General features: G+C 35.1%; 3 protein-coding genes and 1 long non-coding RNA gene across 4 annotated transcripts; 2 read left to right on the forward strand and 2 right to left on the reverse strand.

The window, feature by feature from the left end:
• The first annotated feature begins 5,410 nt into the window (after positions 1 to 5,410).
• On the forward strand, positions 5,411 to 6,757 carry LOC104219386 (acetyl-CoA-benzylalcohol acetyltransferase-like). The gene has a single exon (XM_009770071.1). It carries the CDS (start codon positions 5,411 to 5,413, stop codon positions 6,755 to 6,757), a length of 1,347 nt encoding a protein of 448 aa, XP_009768373.1.
• A 2,288-nt stretch (positions 6,758 to 9,045) lies between these two features.
• On the reverse strand, positions 9,046 to 10,810 carry LOC104219383 (acetyl-CoA-benzylalcohol acetyltransferase-like). Its single transcript, XM_009770068.2, has one exon. It carries the CDS (start codon positions 10,686 to 10,688, stop codon positions 9,324 to 9,326), a length of 1,365 nt encoding a protein of 454 aa, XP_009768370.1. The 5' UTR covers positions 10,689 to 10,810; the 3' UTR covers positions 9,046 to 9,323.
• A 2,612-nt stretch (positions 10,811 to 13,422) lies between these two features.
• On the forward strand, positions 13,423 to 17,974 carry LOC138880491 (uncharacterized). Its single transcript, XR_011403191.1, has 4 exons — positions 13,423 to 13,858; positions 13,953 to 14,161; positions 14,238 to 14,347; positions 17,448 to 17,974. It is a non-coding gene; the product is annotated as an uncharacterized lncRNA (long non-coding RNA).
• LOC138880490 (uncharacterized) lies at positions 15,874 to 17,457 on the reverse strand. Its single transcript, XM_070160726.1, has 2 exons — positions 16,601 to 17,457; positions 15,874 to 16,275 (listed from the first exon to the last, which is right to left on the reverse strand). The coding sequence occupies exon 1, from the start codon at positions 17,260 to 17,262 to the stop codon at positions 16,657 to 16,659; it is 606 nt and encodes a 201-aa protein (XP_070016827.1). The 5' UTR covers positions 17,263 to 17,457; the 3' UTR covers positions 15,874 to 16,275; positions 16,601 to 16,656.
• Positions 17,975 to 18,116: the final 142 nt, after the last annotated feature.

Below are 18,116 nucleotides of genomic sequence, written 5' to 3' on the forward strand. Positions count from 1 at the left end.
TATCACAAAAAATTGTGATACCTTTTTGTTCAACACCAAGCTCCTTTAGCAATCCTTGAAGCCAAATTGCCTCTTTCACAGCCTCTGTAATAGCCATGTACTCTGCCTCTGTTGTAGACAAAGCAACTGTTGACTGCAAAGTAGACTTCCAACTAACTGGTGCCTTTGCAAAAGTAAACACATAACCAGTAGTTGATCTTCGTTTGTCCAGATCACCCGCAAAATCTGAGTCACAATATCCAACTACAGACTGATTGTCTTCCTGCTCAAAAACTAACCCGACATCTACAGTATTATGAATATACCGTAGAATCCACTTCACAGCTTGCCAATGCTCCTTCCCTGGATTGTGCATATATCTGCTAATAACTCCAACAGCTTGTGAAATGTCAGGCCTTGTGCAAACCATTGCATACATCAAGCTACCAACAACATTTGCGTATGGTACCTTTGACATATACTTTCGTTCAGCTTCATCCATTGGCGACATAGTAGTACTTAGCTTAAAATGGGAAGCAAGTGGAGTACTAACTGGCTTAGTCTTGTCATCTATGCCAAAACGTTGAAGTACTCTCTTCAAATATTCCTTTTGAGATAAACAGAGTTTCTTTGAACGTCTATCTCTAATTATCTCCATGCCAAGAATTTTCTTTGCCTCACCCAAATCCTTCATCTCGAACTCCTTCTTCAGTTGAATCTTCAACTTATCAATTTCTTCCAAATTCTTGGAAGCTATCAACATATCATCAACATATAGGAGAAGATATACAAAGGAACCATCTTTAAGCTTGTGCAAATACACACAATGATCGTATTTGCTTCTCTTGTACCCTTGCCACAACATAAACTCGTCAAATCGCTTGTACCATTGTCTAGAAGATTGTTTCAATCCGTACAACGATTTTTCAAGTTTGCACACCATATTTTCTTTTCCAGCAACTTTGAATCCTTCTGGCTGAGTCATGTAGATTTCCTCCTCCAAGTTTCCATGTAAAAATGCAGTTTTTACATCCATCTGAACTAGTTCCAAATCCAATTGTGCTACCAAAGCCAACATAATTCTAATGGAGGAATGTTTTACAACTGGAGAAAATACTTCATTGTAATCAATTCCCTCCTTTTGAGCATATCCTTTGGCCACCAATCTTGCTTTGTAGCGAACATCTACTTGGTTAGGAAATCCTTCCTTCTTTGCAAATACCCATTTGCACCCAATTGCTTTCTTTCCCTTCGGGAGATTGGCCAATCTCCATGTATGATTCTGATGAAGGGACTGTATTTCATCATTCATGACAATCATCCACTTATCTTCTTCTGAACTTTGGACAGCGTCTTTATAAGTAGTAGGAACATCATCAGCTACAATTGAGGTTGCACAAGCAACCGTCTCTATGAGACGAACATGTTTCGTTATTGTTCTTTTTGGCCTGCTGGTTGCTATTGATTCAAGTTGTTGTTGAGGTTCCTGAGTTGGAATCTCCTCTACTGGCTCTCCTTCCAGAGGGTAATCTTCATTTGTTTCCTCCTCTGCTTCTTGTGTAGGAAAAATAAATTTTCCCTCAAACTCCACCTGCTTAGAAGCACCTTCATTTTGTTTGGTATCTTCTGTTACCTTATTTACCATAGCAGATTCATCAAAGGTAACATCCCTGCTGAATATTACTTTCTTTGTCATAGGACACCATAAGCGATATCCTTTGACTCCAGAAGTAATTCCCATAAAAATAGCCTTCTTTGCCCTTGGATCCAATTTTGACTCTGTCACATGATAATATGCAGTTGAGCCAAACACGTGCAAAGAGTCATAATCTACAGCAGGCTTTCCATACCATTTTTCAAATGGTGTCTTGCCATCAATAGCAGCAGATGGTAGACGATTAATGAGGTGGCATGCATATGTAACTGCCTCAGCCCAAAATTCTTTGCCCAAGCCAGCATTGGACAACATACACCGTACCTTCTCCAGCAAGGTCCGGTTCATACGTTCTGCCACTCCATTCTGTTGTGGTGTATGTCTAACAGTGAAGTGTCGGACGATGCCATCATTTTCACAGACCTTATTGAAATGATCATTTTTGTATTCACCTCCATTGTCTGTGCGAATACACTTGATCCTCCTGCCTGTTTGATTCTCCACCATCGTCTTCCATTTGAGAAAAATTCCCAGCACTTCATCTTTGTTTTTCATTGTATACACCCACACTCTTCGAGAAAAATCATCAACAAAGGTTACAAAATAGTGCTTCCCACCCAATGAAGGTGTTTTGGAAGGACCCCAAACATCAGAGTGTACATAATCCAAAATGCCTTTAGTATTATGGATCGATGTACCAAATTTAACCCTTGTCTGTTTCCCTTTAACACAATGCTCACAAAACTCCAAGTTGCAAGCCTTTACTCCTTTTAACAATCCTTGATCTGATAGAGTTTTCAAGGATTTTCCTCCAGCATGTCCCAAGCGCATGTGCCATAGCTTGGTTGCTTCTGCCTCTTTGTCGTCACTGGATGTCACTGTCGCTGTCCCAATAACTGTACTGCCACGATAGCGGTACATATTATTATTCTTCCGATTAGCCTTCATTACCACTAGTGCACCGGAGCATACTCTCATCACTCCATTTTCTGCAATGATTTTGAACCCTTTTGATTCTAGGGCTCCTACAGAGATGAGATTCTTCTTCAAATCCGGTACAAATCGAACATCTGTTAATGTTCTGATCATTCCATCATGGTTCCTTAATCGTATTGAACCAATGCCATATGAGGTAAGAGGGCTGTTATCCGCTGTGTGGATGACTCCATATTCTCCTTCTTGAAATTCCACAAACCAGTCCCTGTTGGGACACATATGATGGCTACAAGCCGAGTCCATCAACCATATGTCTGATGATGTTAATGACTCTGTTGTAACTAATGAGAAGTCTGAATCATCACAATCAGCTACATTTGAATCCATAATGGCCTTTCCATTATTATATTTGGCCTTATTCTTCAACTTCGGACAGTCTTTCTTCCAGTGCCCTTTTTCTCGACAAAAGGCACATTCATCTTTGCTGGGTCTGGATCTTGACTTGGATCTTCCCTTCTTTGTCCTCGTTTGATTTTGAGGACGACCCCTCACAAATAGTGCTTCTCCTTCTCCGCCCTTCTGTTTTTCTCGCTTTCTTTGTTCATAGCTGTACAAAGCCGAACAAACTTCTCTAAGAGAAACTTCGTCATTTCCATGGAGTAGAGTAGTTTCAAGGTGCTCGTACTCATCAGGAAGTGACGCCAACAACATCAAGGCCAAGTCACCATCATCATAAGTTGTATCCATATTTTGCAAATCTGTGACCAACTTATTGAAACTGGTGATATGTTCATTCATCGTGGTACCAGGAACATAGGTGAAGTGAAACAGTCTCTTCTTCATGTACAATTTATTTTGACTGTTTTTCTTCAAAAATTTATCCTCCAGTGCTTTCCATAATTTACTTGCAGAAGTTTCCTTTGTGTATGGATATTTCTGCTCTCTAGCAAGGTAGGATCGAATGGTACCGCAAGCAACACGGTTGATAATTCTCCAATCTTCTTCTCCAATAACATCTGGTTTCTTTTCTTCAATGGCCAGATCTAGCCCTTGTTGAAAAAGGACATCTAGAACCTCGCCTTGCCACATCCCAAAATGTCCGGACCCGTCAAATATTTCTACCGCAAATTTCGCATTTGACACAATTCTTGTCATAAGCGAAGATGCCAATGATGACGTGTTGTTGACACTTGATGTAGATTCTTCTTGTTTATTGTCTCCCATATTTGACACAAATATTATTTAATAGCTGACGACACAAATCAAGATTATTTCCTTTCTGATGTAGAAGATCAGACTAAGCTGCAACCACAGAGCATACTCAGACAGAACCTTGACTCAGTTACCAAGATAAATCTTTTCTGATGTGGAAGATCAGACTATGCTGCAACCACAGAGCATACTTAGACAGTACCTTGGCTCTGATACCAATTGTTGCGGAAGTCAAATGTATATAGTGTGAATAAGTCACAACTACTATACCAAAAATTATGACAGCCACCAAATAATAAATAAGACAATAAAACAACAATAAAGGGAACACCAGAATTTACGAGGTTCGGCTAATTTTGCCTACTCCTCGGACACAACCAATATTTTATTTCACTCCAAAAATACAAGTGAAATAATACTAAAGAGAGAAGATACAAATGCCTTAAACAGATGAGAAGGCAAATGAGAGGTGTGTTTAAATCCTAAACATTAGACCTTCTTTTATCGGGGAAAAATCCCCCCAAAACTCAAGAGCCCACCGATGTGGGACAAAAATTTGCCAAATTCAACAATGTGAACATAATTATATGATTCCATGTCTCTAGATTAGTATCATCTCAGTTCAATAGTATGAGCACCAAAGGAAAGTCACCATTGTATATCTACCAATCTTGTAAGCTCAAGTTCGTTACTGAAAAGGTGTGTGCGCGCGCTTGAAAACTTTACTCATTTATTTTATTAATATTATTATATATATACTAGATAATTCATTTTTGTTTTTTATTTTATAATAAGTTTTAATTAAGTAATCATAAAGTTGTTGATCATTTGAGAAACTAACTAGGGGGAGAATCTTAGAAATTTCGTAAATTCATGAAATATTCATAAAGATATCAAAGACAAATATTGTTTTTTTTTATTTCAAAGCCGCCGAAGTGATTAAAAGACATTCTTCTACATCCCAAAAAAGTCCGCATCATCCTATGTTCAAGAAATACAATGCTTAAATTCTCGAATAATGAAGAATAATTCAAAGAGGAGAATCGGGAGAGAAATATAATTATGCCCACAAAGATTCATCAATAAAATTATATTTCATTAAAAAAAAAAATAAGGGGATAATATTTGTAACATACGGTAACTTTCCCATGCCATAAATACCAAATCCAACCTTGTTTATGGTGTGATTTTGCATTTTTCAAATTTAAAAACATACCAAACATAGAGGATTATTACTATTCTGATACACAATCTACATACCAGGTGGTCCCTAGAATATATTATAGAAACTCATTAAACTGGTAATGTCTTATTACAGAAGTTTATTTATATCATTCCCAATTTTCCTTAGTTAAAAGGTATATTTTTGACCACTTTCAAATTCAGATGTAATTGTTTGGCTACAAATGTTAAAAACTACATATATCGTAGTAACAAAATTATTAGTATGCATATATATCTGTATTATAGGAAATCCATGATCCTAATTACATAATTTTGTCAAGATATTAATTCTTATTTGACCAACCTGGAATTTTCCCTATATAAAGGTATGTCATAAGCTACTGAAATATATCATTTTGAGCCTCCTTCACTCTTCTTTTCTTCATTTACAAAATTAAATTAAACATGGAATCTGGCCTACAAATCGAAATCATTTCCACAAAACTCATAAAACCATTATTACCAACTCCAAAACACCTTCAAAATTACAAGTTATCGTTCTTCGATCAATTAGCTGAAAGGGAACATATGCCTCATGTACTTTTCTATCCTCGTGACAACAGTTCTATCATCGAATATGATAAGTTCGATGAAAAACTCGAACAATCCCTCTCCAGGATTTTAACTCATGTTTACCCTGCAGCGGGGAGGTTATCAAAAGATCAACTCTCAATCGATTGCCTAGACCAGGGCGTTACGTTTACAAAAGCAAAGGTGAATTGTCAATTCGACGATTTCATCAATCAGGTGAAAAAAGATCTTAATCTTGCTATGTTTTTAGTTCCAAAAGGTATTAAAGATTTGAGTGACGCTGATTTTGACATGACTTCACTTGTTGTTGCACAAGTGACAGAATTCCAATGTGGTGGATTAGCACTATCTGTTAGTGCATCACATCCTGTAATGGACGGATTTAGTAATTTTAAATTTGTTTATGAGTGGGCTAAAGTGTGTAAATTTGGGATTTTAGTTGAGGAAATTAATTTCTTAAGCTTTAATTTTGGTGACATTTTTCCAGCAAGAGATTTATCGAGTATTTTCCCGCCTCGTATTTATCCAAAAAATTCGGATGAAAAATTCGTTGGTAAAAGGTTTTTTATTGATGAAATTACTATGTCAGGGCTCAGAGAAAATTTAACAAGTGCTATGGATTCAGGAGAATTGAGTTTTAAACCTTCAAGAGTTGAGATGATTACGGCGATTTTATGGAGGGCATTAATTCGTGTTTCAGAAGCAAAACATGGATATTTAAGGCCTTCTTTGGTGTACTTCCCTGTGAATTTGCGCGGTAAAATTTCGTTACCTCTAAAAGAGAATGCGTTTGGGAATTTTGTAATTGATGCTCCTATACTATTCGTACCGGGGGAGAAAAAGATGGAGTTGCATGATTTTGTAACATTGATTAGGAATTCAGTGCAAAAAACTATTGCGGCTTGTGCTAAAGGTTCAGCTGATGACATTGTCGTGGCAGTGGCGAATTCATATAAAGAATATTTTTTATCACAAGAATGGGGTACTGGAAATGATGAAGTTGATAAATGCATAATTTCGAGTTTGTGCAAGTTTCCTATACACGAAGCTGATTTTGGTTGGGGTAAGCCGAGTTTGATGCATTTCGGATTGCGAGATTATCATACTTGTTGGATGTATGATGCGGAATGTGGAAGTATATGTGTTCAAGTGGACTTGAAGGAATCCTACATGCACTTATTTGAATGTAACCATGATATCAAGACTTTCACTAAGTTTTAATTACTTTTTCTAAGAGTTTTCTTAGTTTTGAATGTTATTTTTTAATCATCTTATCCAGTTTGAAACAGAGTTTTTTTTTTCAATGAGTGATTTCTTCCTTTAATCTTATTAATTTTATTTTTCTTTAGATCTCAATGTTAATTTTTTTTTGTTGGTAATCTTGAATCTCAATATGCGAAAATGACTTACCAAATATATGAGACATTCAAGCATTGAAAATATAATAACTCACATTTTAAGTTGACAGTGAAGATTACTTGTGGAAGAAATCTTAGTAGTGCAGTTGATTGACTGCCTGCACTTTCACCTTATTGGTGATGATTCAAGTTCGCATCTTGTAATTCCCTCCCCATTTCCCCTTTCTCTTCCCTAACCCCTCCCCCCTCCCCCCTCCCCAAAAAAAGAAAAGAAAGAAAGGTACTTACAAAAGAAAAAGAGAACAATAAAAGATATAATCACTATGAAAATTACTTACTAAGGAAAAGGAAACAACAATATGAGATATATTCAACTTTTCAAATTTATATATTATTCACGTTTTAAGTTGAATGTAAAAATACTTACCAAAAAGAAAAAGTGAAAAATATGAGCGATATTCAAGTTGTAGGATTTAAATATACAATTCACATTTTAAATTGACTATGGAAATTGCTTACCAAAGAGAAGGAGAATAATATAAGAGATATTCATATTTTGAAATCTAATTACATTTTAAGTTGACTGTTAAAATTAGTTATAAAAAAAATAATATAAAAAAATATCAAATTATACTAGTCACATTTTAAGTAGACTATGAAAATTATTTACTAAGGAAAAATGAAATAATATGAGATATTTTACGTCTTTAAGTTGAATGTAAAAATTACTTAACGGAAGAAAAAGCGAAAAATATAAGCGATATTCAAGTTTAATAGGAGTATATGATCCACATTTTAAATTGACTATGAAAATTACTTACACAAAGAGAAGGAGAATAATATACTAAGAGATATTCATATTTTGAAATCTAAATACATTTTAATTGGACTATTAGAATTACTTATAAAAAAATAATACTAAAAAGTATTCAAATTTCGAAATCAATTTATACTAATCACATTTTAAGTACTCTACAAAAATTACTTACCAAGAAAAAAGGAAACAATATAAGAGAGATTCAACGTTTCCATGATATATATATATATATATATATATATATATATATATATATATATATATATATATATATATATATATATATATATATATTATTTATGTCTTAAATTCAATGTAAAAACTACTTACCAAAAGAAAAAACGAAAATATAAGTGATATTCAAGTTTTAGAATCTAAACATATAATTCACATTTTAAAGTTACTATGAAAATTGCTTAGTAAAGTAAAGGAGAATAATATAAGAGATATTCATGTTTTGAAATCTAAATACATTATTCATCTTTTAATTTTACTGTGAAAATACTTTTCAAGGAAAAAGAGAACAATATAAGATATATTCAAAATTTGGGATCTAAATAGAGAATAAGATTTAATATCTTGACAAAATTATGTTATCAACTTTGGATTTCACATTATGCAGACATATACGCATAAATTTTAATCTGTTTACTACAATAAGAAGTTTTTAACATTTGCAGCCAAAAAATTAGATCTGAATTTGAAAGTATCCCAAAATAAGCCTTTTAAATAAGGAAAAAATTGCAACTGATATAAATAAAATTCTGCAGTAGGGCATTAGCAGTTCCATGTTTAGTAATGTTATGAAAATTTCCCATTTTTTGAAGATTTTTCATATTTTTCCGAATATAAATAGTATCCGGAGCTTTTGTAGATATATCAAAATTGTCTTCAAGTTTCTAAGGTTTTCTCTCTATTTCCCTTAATTCCATATATTTTTACATAAAAAATGGGTAGCCTTTGTGTTAATTTGAGTGACCAAATTCAAGTTGAAATCATTTCCAAGAAACTCATAAAACCATCCTCTCCAACTCCTAATCACCTTAAAAATTTTGAGTTATCTTTCTTTGACCAAATTGCTGTGAAATCTTTTTATTATTGTCCGTCAAAGAAGTAAAGTTGCTGGCATGTGATCAGGACGTCACGGTTTCAAGTCGCGGAAATAGTCTCTCGCAGAAAATGCAGGGTACGGCTGCGCACAATAGACCCTTGTGGTTCGGCTCTTCCCCAGACCCGCGCACTTAGTATACTGGGTTGTTCATTTTTTTTTCTTCGTTAAAGAGGTATTGAGATGAAAAAAGAAGTCTATAAAATTAAAATAAGCTGTTAGGATGTTACGAGTATTTCAATCCTTATTTCGAAATTCAAATTTTATCGCGTACAAAGAAAGAAAGCCTGGTATGAATATTCATTCCACCATAGCAGTAGTATACAACTTTGGACCTAACGGCCAGCAAACCTCTTAGTCTACTAACAAGACAACAAGCTATTGTACTTTTGTCCTTCGCACACAAAATAAATAGACAGCACAAAAGGTGTCAATAACCCCCCCACCCTTGTTTTTTTAAGGAATTGATATGCGAAATTCAATGCCCTGAACTCTTATAAGAACCTAAAATTTAAAGAAAGCCTTGATATCATCGTCACATTCAAATAAGTGAATGTTATTTTCCTTCAAATCCACCTGCACACAAATCCCATTGCCACATTCTGCATCATACAACCAACAATACTGATTATGTCTTGATCCAAAATGCATTAAACATGGTTTTCCCCAACCAAAATCAGCTTCTTGTATAGGAAACCTACACAAACTTGAACTTGTAAACATGTCAACTTCATCATTTCCTCCCCATTCTTGCGCAAGGAAACTCTCATTATATATATTTGCCAGTGCAGAAACCACATCGTCTGGTGAATTTTTGTCACAAGCAGTAATAGTTTTAGTCACCGTATCCCTGATCAATCTTACAAAGTTGTGCAACTCCATGTTGGGGATCTCCTCGGGTACAAATTTTACCGGAGCATCGATTACAAGATTTCCAAAAGATTTTTCTACTTGGGGTAAAGAAATCAGCTTAGTACGCAAGTTTATTGGAATGCCCATTATAGAACGTCTCAAATGCCCGTGTTGTTTCTCTGAAGCGCGGATTAAAGCCCTCCATAAGAGCGCTATAATCATTTCAACTCTTGAGGGCTTAAAGCATAAAGCTCCAGAATCCGTTGATTTTGTTAATTCTTCTCTGAGTCTTGAAATAGAATCTTGGTTGATGTATAACTTCTTGGCAACTAGTTTAGCATCCATACGATTTTCCTGGGGGATACGAGGCAAGAGAATTTTCGATGCATCTCTTGGTGGGAAAATCTTAGCCAAATTAAAGCTCAAAAAGTTGATTTTCTCTGTAGGAATCCCCAATTTGCACACTTTTGACCACTCGTGAACGAATGTAAAAGTTGTGAAACCATCCATCGCGGTATGTGCATGGCTCATAGATAGAGCCATGCCACCGCAATTGAATTTTGTGACTTGTACAATGACAATTGGCACAATGAGTAAATTAGTTTCATCCACATACCAAGTATCTTTAGGCCAACAAGATAAGGCAAGATTGACATCTTTGTGTGCTTTCTCAAGAAAGTCATTGAGCTTACAATTTACCTTGGCTTTGACAAATTTAACCCCTTGATCGAGGCAGTGAATCGAGGAGTTATCCTCAGTAAATCTGCCAGCAATTGGGTAAACATGGGTTAAAATTCTAGATAAGGATTGCTCGAGCTGTTCTTCAGCTGCAATATTATTCTTGGTATTGCTATTGCCAGGAGGATAGAAAAGAACAAGAGGTAAATGTGCCTCATCAGCTATTTGATCAAAGAAAGATAGTTTGTAATTTTGAAGGTAATTTGGAGTTGGTGAAGATGGTTTTATCAACTTTGTTGACAAGATTTCAACCTCCATGGTTTCTTTTTGGAAAATCATGGTATATAAATGTGGGTATAATGGAAAATGCGAAAACAAATTAAAGATATGAAGAAGTTAGAGGTACTTGAATATATGTCATCAACATCTTGTGTCTTCCCCTTTATATAGGAAAAGTTATGGGTTCGGCCAATCCTGGCAGAGCCAAAAATTTATAGAAGGAGATTAAAAGAATTTTTATAATGTTACTTTTGAGCTTTTAACTCGTGATTTGAAGCAATTTTTAACACTCTTAACTAATTAGTTAGAATTTCTTATGTCAAGAAATTTTAACTGTTTATATATAGAGTTTAAGTGATATAAACCGTCAGTAAAAACAACTTTATACTATCATGCCAATATTACTTGTTGTAGCAAATAACATGTTTTATTCTCGAGATTACAAGTTTCATTTCTTTATAGTAACAAGTAACAATATTAGTGGTGCTCTTTTTACGGGCTTGGGTCGTGGTCCGTCCGGGTAAAAACTTTCCAGCATCCAGTGATAACTCCTAATCATACTATTTTGCAATTTTTAAGTTAAAAATTAATGTATTTTAAGATATATGTCATGTATATTGGAATAATATAAACATCGAGCGTAAGTAAATTTTATCGTCTGACACGGCTAGCTTCCAACTAGTAGGTCTTCACCTATGACCCACTGAGGTTGGATTGCAGAAACGTTTTCAATGTTCTTTAAATGAAGTGTCTGCTGAGTTGTATTGTTGGACTTGCATTTATTAGGTCCTTTCAATAACGTGTCGACTTTAGGCTATCATGCAACTATAACCACACAAAACCTATCAACGTAACAACAAGACTTGGTTTTTAGTGAGGTGTTGTCTTTTAACTTGGTTGTATTTTTGTAAATAAACAGGAAATCACACGTGACTATATGAAAATGGTCCCGAATTCAAGCTACAACAACAACAATTCATTGTAATCCCACTTAGTAGGGTCTGAAAAGGGTAGTGTATACGCAGACTTTACTCTTATCCTAGGGTAGAGAGACTGTTTCCAAATAAACCATCGGCATCCTTCCCTCCAAGAACTTCCCACCTTGTTCTTGGGGAGACTCAAACTCACAACCTCTTGGTTGAAAGTAGAGATTGCTTACCATCAGATCAACCCCTCTTGCCTTAAATTCAAGCTAATTCTATTCAATATGAAAAAGGGACGTCACAATATTAATGATCACATGCTATCATATCATTAGTTGTTAGCCGGTGGCAAAACTCATGTCATCTACGGTCAAATATATGTTTAATAATTAACAACATCACTATATAACAACCATTCACTATAAAAATGAATTTGTTCTCAAAATCGATTTTTATATTATATTATATAATATATATCCTTTATAACAACACTTTATTAGAGCAGCTAAAAAATATTAGAACAAGCGAGACCGTTATAAAGAGGTCTGACTATAGTACTAATGTAGAAAGAACCAGACTCGAGTTGTGCAACACCAATTATCTTCCTGGCAAATTAAATTATACTACATGCTCATTTTATTTGGCACTATTTTTTTTATTAGTTAGGTTAAAAAGAATGATAAATTCTTAGATTTCGTTAATGAAAAAGTTTTCACGCAAATATTATAACATATTTAAATTCAAAAATTTCCGATATATTATAGTCACAAAATGCTATGATTGTTTAAGACCATAAATTTTAAAATCTTTACATATTTCTTTTTTAAAATTAATGTTGAATGAAAATATGCCGACCAAATTAACAAAGGAAATAACAATTACGTATAGGAGTGGAGTGTGCAGTCTGTTCAAGTCAATTATTGTCCTTGCAAATTAAAGGACATATGTAGTATGCCATAAATAACGGTCTCAGAACTCATTGATATCAACCAATGTTTTAAAAGGCGCAGAAGATAGAACTTTTTACCTAGAATAATGAGGCTTAAGTACTGTGAATTTTTAATTACAAAAGTATAAATTTGCAAATATAGTATAAAAAGCAATATTATGAAAAATACGTTAAAATCATAAACTTTAAAAGTAAAATAAAGTGTTTAAATGTAAAAATAAATTGTATAAACTCTAACATAACTATGAACATTGTAAGGTTAATATCAGGACTCCAATTTTGAGTGGCAAGGTTCTCAACTTCTTATTAGTGGGTTAAGAGGGTTTTGATGACCAAAAAGAGAAAGAAAGAGGGTTTTGAATATAGTCCAGGTTTAATTAAGTAATTTTGAGAGTCTGCATCGCTAATTACACACAATTTGCGTAAAAACTTGTTGCACATGCTTTGTGCGTTCGACACATACATCTGTCGCTTGAGGTGTAAATCTTGTGAGAAAAGAGCTAAGAAGTTGTTGGGAAAGAAAAAAAATGGACATAACGTGTTGAGATTTTGAATAATTTAGATTGAAACCTGTACGAAATATTGAAGAATGATTTGTCAAAATTTTCTGTGTGTATTTCTCTTCACAGTGTAACCTATATATACAAAAGAATAGAATCTAGTCTAAACAAACTTTGTCAAGTGGCAGTATTTTACTAGCCTACTCCTAACAGATATTGCAACAAACTAAAAGAATATTTACAAGGAATAATTCTATATACTATGCAAAATATCTGTTTGTAGCTTCTGGGCTCTTCTAAAATTGGGCCGATGAAATCACTGAAAGCTTGAATGCTCATTTGATATAAAACCAAATCCGAAACAAAGAAAGGTCCAGCCCATTTACCCATTACACATAGACTATATCGAACATAAGTCTTTTAAGTTTGTAAGACTTTTGGTCTGAAGCTTGGTCTCTTCTCTTTAGGCATAGGTTTTCATCTTCTTCTTCATCAGTCTCTGAAACTCCATGAGAGGTATGATAGGTAGAGTTGTAGGGTTTCTTCTTCCTAACATCCCCCCTCAAGTTAGAGGGGAACTGAGTGATCCCTAACTTGCCCAAAATTTCCTGATGAGAAATCCCATATAAGGGCTTTGTGAAAAGATCCGCGAGTTGAGCTTTAGATGGGACAAAAGAAAGAGTGATTAATCCTGAAGGAAACTGCTGTCGCACAAAATGACAGTCAATTTCAACATGTTTTGTGCGTTCATGAAAAATGGGGTTACGAGCGATGTGGATGGCTGCTTTGCTATCAGAATGGAGAGGAATTGGTAAAGAAATCAAGGCAGAGAGATCCTCAAGCAAATGCACTAACAATGTACGTTCTGCAGTAACCCTTCTCATAGATCTATATTCTGCTTCTGCTGAAGATAAAGAAATTGATACTTGTTTCTTTGATTTCCATGAAATAGGTGCTCCTCCAAGAGTTATGAAAAAACCACTGACGGATCTTCTTGAATCTTTGCAAGATGCCCAATCAGCATCACAAAAACCCAACAAGGAAAAAGATGGTTCAGCTGAAAGAAGAATACCTTATCCTGGATCAGAGCTGAGGTATCTGAGGACTCGTAGAGCGGCAGTGAAATGAAAAACACAAGGCTTCCTCATGTATTGACTGAGGGTGAGTACAGCAAATGAAAGATCATGTCTAGTGTTTGTTAAATAGTTTAGCTTTCCGACTAAATGATGAAATACAGTGGGATTGTGCAGAGGTTGACTGTCATCCGCTTGAAGCTTGGAAGCGGGATCCAAAGGAGAGCTGACTCTGGCTAAATGTGAAACATCAAATTTCTTCAACATATCTAAGGTAAACTTCCTTTGACTCATAATGAATCCTCCCTTTTCTCTCAAGATTTCCATACCTAGAAAATAATGTATGTTCCCTAAATTCTTGACCTTGAACTCAGCATTGAGAAAATCTTTAATGCTTTGGATTTCCTCTTAATCATCTCCTATGAGTAGTATGTTGTCAACATAGACTGCTAGGATTGAAATAAGATTACCTGTCCACTTAAAAAATAGAGAATAGTCATTTAGGGATGATGAATATCCCTTAAAACTTAGAGCCCCTGCAAGTCTAGCATATCACTGTCTAGAAGCCTATTTTAAACCATATAATGATTTCCTCAAAAGACAAACATGTTTGGGACTAGGAGGATCCAATCTTGCTGAGAACTTCATGTATACTTCTTCTTGTAAATCCCCATGTAAAAATACATTGTTAAAATCTAATCGAGAAACCTCTCAGTTTTTCTTGGCTGCGACAATGAGCAGACACCTTATGGTTGTCATTTTCACCAAAGGTGAAAAGGTCTCACTATAATCTATCCCTTCTCTTTGAATATCCCCCCTTACTACTAATCTTGCCTTTAGTCTTTCAACTCTCCCATCTGATAAATGCATCACCTTGTATACCCATTTACAAGGCAAAGCCCTCTTTTCTTTAGGCAACTCAACCACATCCAATGTATGATTATCCTGTAGAGCTTTAATTTCTGCATCCATAGCTTTTATCCACGCTGGATGTTGACAAGCCTGTCCAAAGGTATAAGGTTCAGTTTGTATAGAAAGAGATTGCATTACATGCTGATTATTAGGTGAGAGAGATGAGAAACAACATTCTTTAGGCCTGGAGGATTGAGCAAAACAAGCTCTGTCCACATCTGTGAACATGATGCTACTACACACATAGTCCTTCAAATAAACTGGTTGACTGGAAACCCTTCCTGATCTTCTTAATGGCATAGGTTCCTCAGGTATAGGAGAAGGTGAGGTTGTGTGTGGTGATTGATGGATAGGGGAAACTGGAAGTTGATTAGGAGAGGTTTGATGGTGATGGCTAGTGTAGAAGCATAGCACAGACACCCAAAGTTCCTCAAGTATCCATACTTGGGATTTTGTTGAAATAAGATCTCATAAGGTGTCTTTCCTTTAAGTACACTGGAGGGAAATCTATTAAGAAGATGTGTGACAGTCAGAATAGATTCACCCCAATATGGCATAGGCAACCTAGAATGAAACATTAAGCCTCTAGCTATTTCTAGGAGATGTCTATGCTTCCTTTCAACAATTCCATTTTGTTGACGGGTTGCTACACAAGATAGTTGGTGCAAGATTCCTTCTGAGGCTAGAAAAGCTACCTCTTGTGTTCCTTTTCCTAGCCCTAATGCATTATCAGATCTTATCATCCTCACCTTCACATTGAACTGCCTCTCAACCATAGACAAAAATGATTTAAGCATAGGAAAAATATTGCTCTTAGCAGACAACAAGAAAGTTCATGTTCCTCTACTATAGTCATCTACTATGGTTAGGAAGTATTTGAATCCATTATAGGTATTAGACTTATAAGGTCCCCCATATATCCACACGTATAAGATCAAAAATCTGTTTGGACTTAATACTGCTAACGGGAAAAGGATTCCTTGTTTGTTTAGCTTTAGGACAAATATCACAAATAAAATCAGAACATGAATCACAATGAAGGAAATCTAAATATCTCATTGCTGAAAATGAGAGATGTCTCAATCTTACATGCCAAAGTTTAACATCGGGAATAACATTAAGATGAATAGGAATAGAAAAGGATTTTGGCTCTGAAATGGAATTTCTTCCTTTTTGAATTGAAAATACATTAGTATTGAACATGCCCTTAGACTTAAGACTACTAGGATCCAAAATGTAAAGTCCTTCTCTAACTTCACCAAAAGCTTGTGGACTCTTTATTGAAAGGCCCTGCAACACACACCCAATGTTTGTGAATGAGACATCATACTTGAATTGTACACAAAACCTATGAACTGACAAGAGGTGTATTTGAAATCTGGAACATGTAATACATTGTTCAAGATATGTCCTAGTAGAATAGACACACTTCCTATATGGGTAATAATTACCTTGAAAGAATTAGGTAGACTGATGTTCAAAGGCACAAGAATTTGAGTTAGAAACAAAAAAGAATTAGGGTTAAAACACAGATGCTCTGAAGCACCTGAATCAATGATCCAGGTGTCTGAATTTAGAGTTCTAAACACTGAACCTGAGTATTTTAGAATAGTACCAGTAATTGCATTAGCATTGATTCCTGAGTTTCCTGCTTGTCCCTGTTTTGCCAGTTTATACATGTTCATCATTTCTACAACCTGCTCCTTGCTGAGTTGCTATCCAAAATTCATGTTGTTGCTTTTCAGAATTTTGTCCTGTTGCATTCTCATGATCTTCATGTGTCAAAAATGCATTTCCCTTGATCTGGTTCTGATAACCTTTCTGATTGGTGAACTCAAAATCATCTGGGAACCCAATGATTCTATAGAAGTCTTCCTGTGTATGCCCTATCTTTCCACAGTAAGTACAAGTCACTTTTGCATTGTATTTCTTCCTTCCTTTAAACTTCTGTTGAGGCTTGTTGAACTTCTGTCCAAAATTGTTATATTTAGGTGCTATTACAGCTCTTCTTTGTACTTGATTCCTATTTTTCTGAAAATTTCTCCCCTGTCCTGTCGCTATGAAGGCTGCAAAATCAGCCAAGAGCTGAGCATTAGGCTGTTTAGTTTCTCTAGCTACCATGAATGAAAATAAATTAGAGTTGAGAGTTCCATTTGCATAAACTTCTCTTTGATTTTCATCTTGCAAGAGGAGTGAATAAGCAACATCTATGCTAGGCAAAGGGTTCATCATAAGTATGTTCCCTCTTGCTTGTGCATAGGTATCATTCAATCCCATTAGGAATTGAATCAACTGATCTTTAAGAGACTTGGTCAGTTTTGCTTTTCCTTCACAAACACACACACATGAACAACATATGATCACATTTAGAGCATCCAATTCATCCCATAGTCGTTTGAGCTTAGTGAAATATCTTGCAATGTCACTATTTCCAGAACTAATCCTGATAACTCTTTTTGCAGGTGATAGAGCTTTGCTCTATTTGATCTTCCAAATCTCTGCTCTAAACTATCCCAAAGTTCCTTTGCAGTTTTGGAGTATATCACACTGTCTCCAATATCCTTAGAGAGTGCATTTAAGATCCAAGATATGACTATGTCATTGACACAACTCCATTGCTCATGATCTGGAGATGTCAAACCTGGAGATTGACACGCTCCATTGATGAAGCCAAGTTTCTTCTTGGCTGATAATGATAACAAGATAGATCTCCTCTGTCCTGGATATCCTCTCCCATCAAACACTGTATTGACTAGTGTCATCCCAGGAGAATCAGAGTTATTGAGGTGGTAAGGATGATTGACGTCATAGCTTGCTGCCTTTGCAGTGTTGCTTGTATCTTCAGTGATGGTGGTGTCACCCATCTTTGTTTATCGAAAATTGAATTTATGTATATGAACTTAGATGATTGTATTGTTGGATCGAGCTGATTGCTCTGATACCATGTACGAAATATTGAAGAATGATTTGTGAAAATTTTCTATGTGTATTTCTCTTCACAGTGTAATTTATATATACAAAAGAATAGAATCTACTCTAAACAAACTTTGCCAAGTGGCCGTATTTTACTAGCCTACTCCTAACAGCTATTGTAACAAACTAAAAGAATATTTACAAGGAATAATTCTATC

The sequence above is a fragment of the Nicotiana sylvestris genome, chromosome 10 (genome assembly GCF_000393655.2).
Source record: "Nicotiana sylvestris chromosome 10, ASM39365v2, whole genome shotgun sequence".
NCBI lineage: Eukaryota > Viridiplantae > Streptophyta > Magnoliopsida > Solanales > Solanaceae > Nicotiana > Nicotiana sylvestris.

Excerpts from the sequence above, each read along its gene's own strand:
- LOC104219386 (XM_009770071.1), top strand. The coding sequence starts at position 5,411 with ATGGAATCTGGCCTACAAATCGAAATCATTTCCACAAAACTCATAAAA.
- LOC104219383 (XM_009770068.2), bottom strand. The coding sequence starts at position 10,688 with ATGATTTTCCAAAAAGAAACCATGGAGGTTGAAATCTTGTCAACAAAG.
- LOC138880490 (XM_070160726.1), bottom strand. The coding sequence starts at position 17,262 with ATGGGATTGAATGATACCTATGCACAAGCAAGAGGGAACATACTTATG.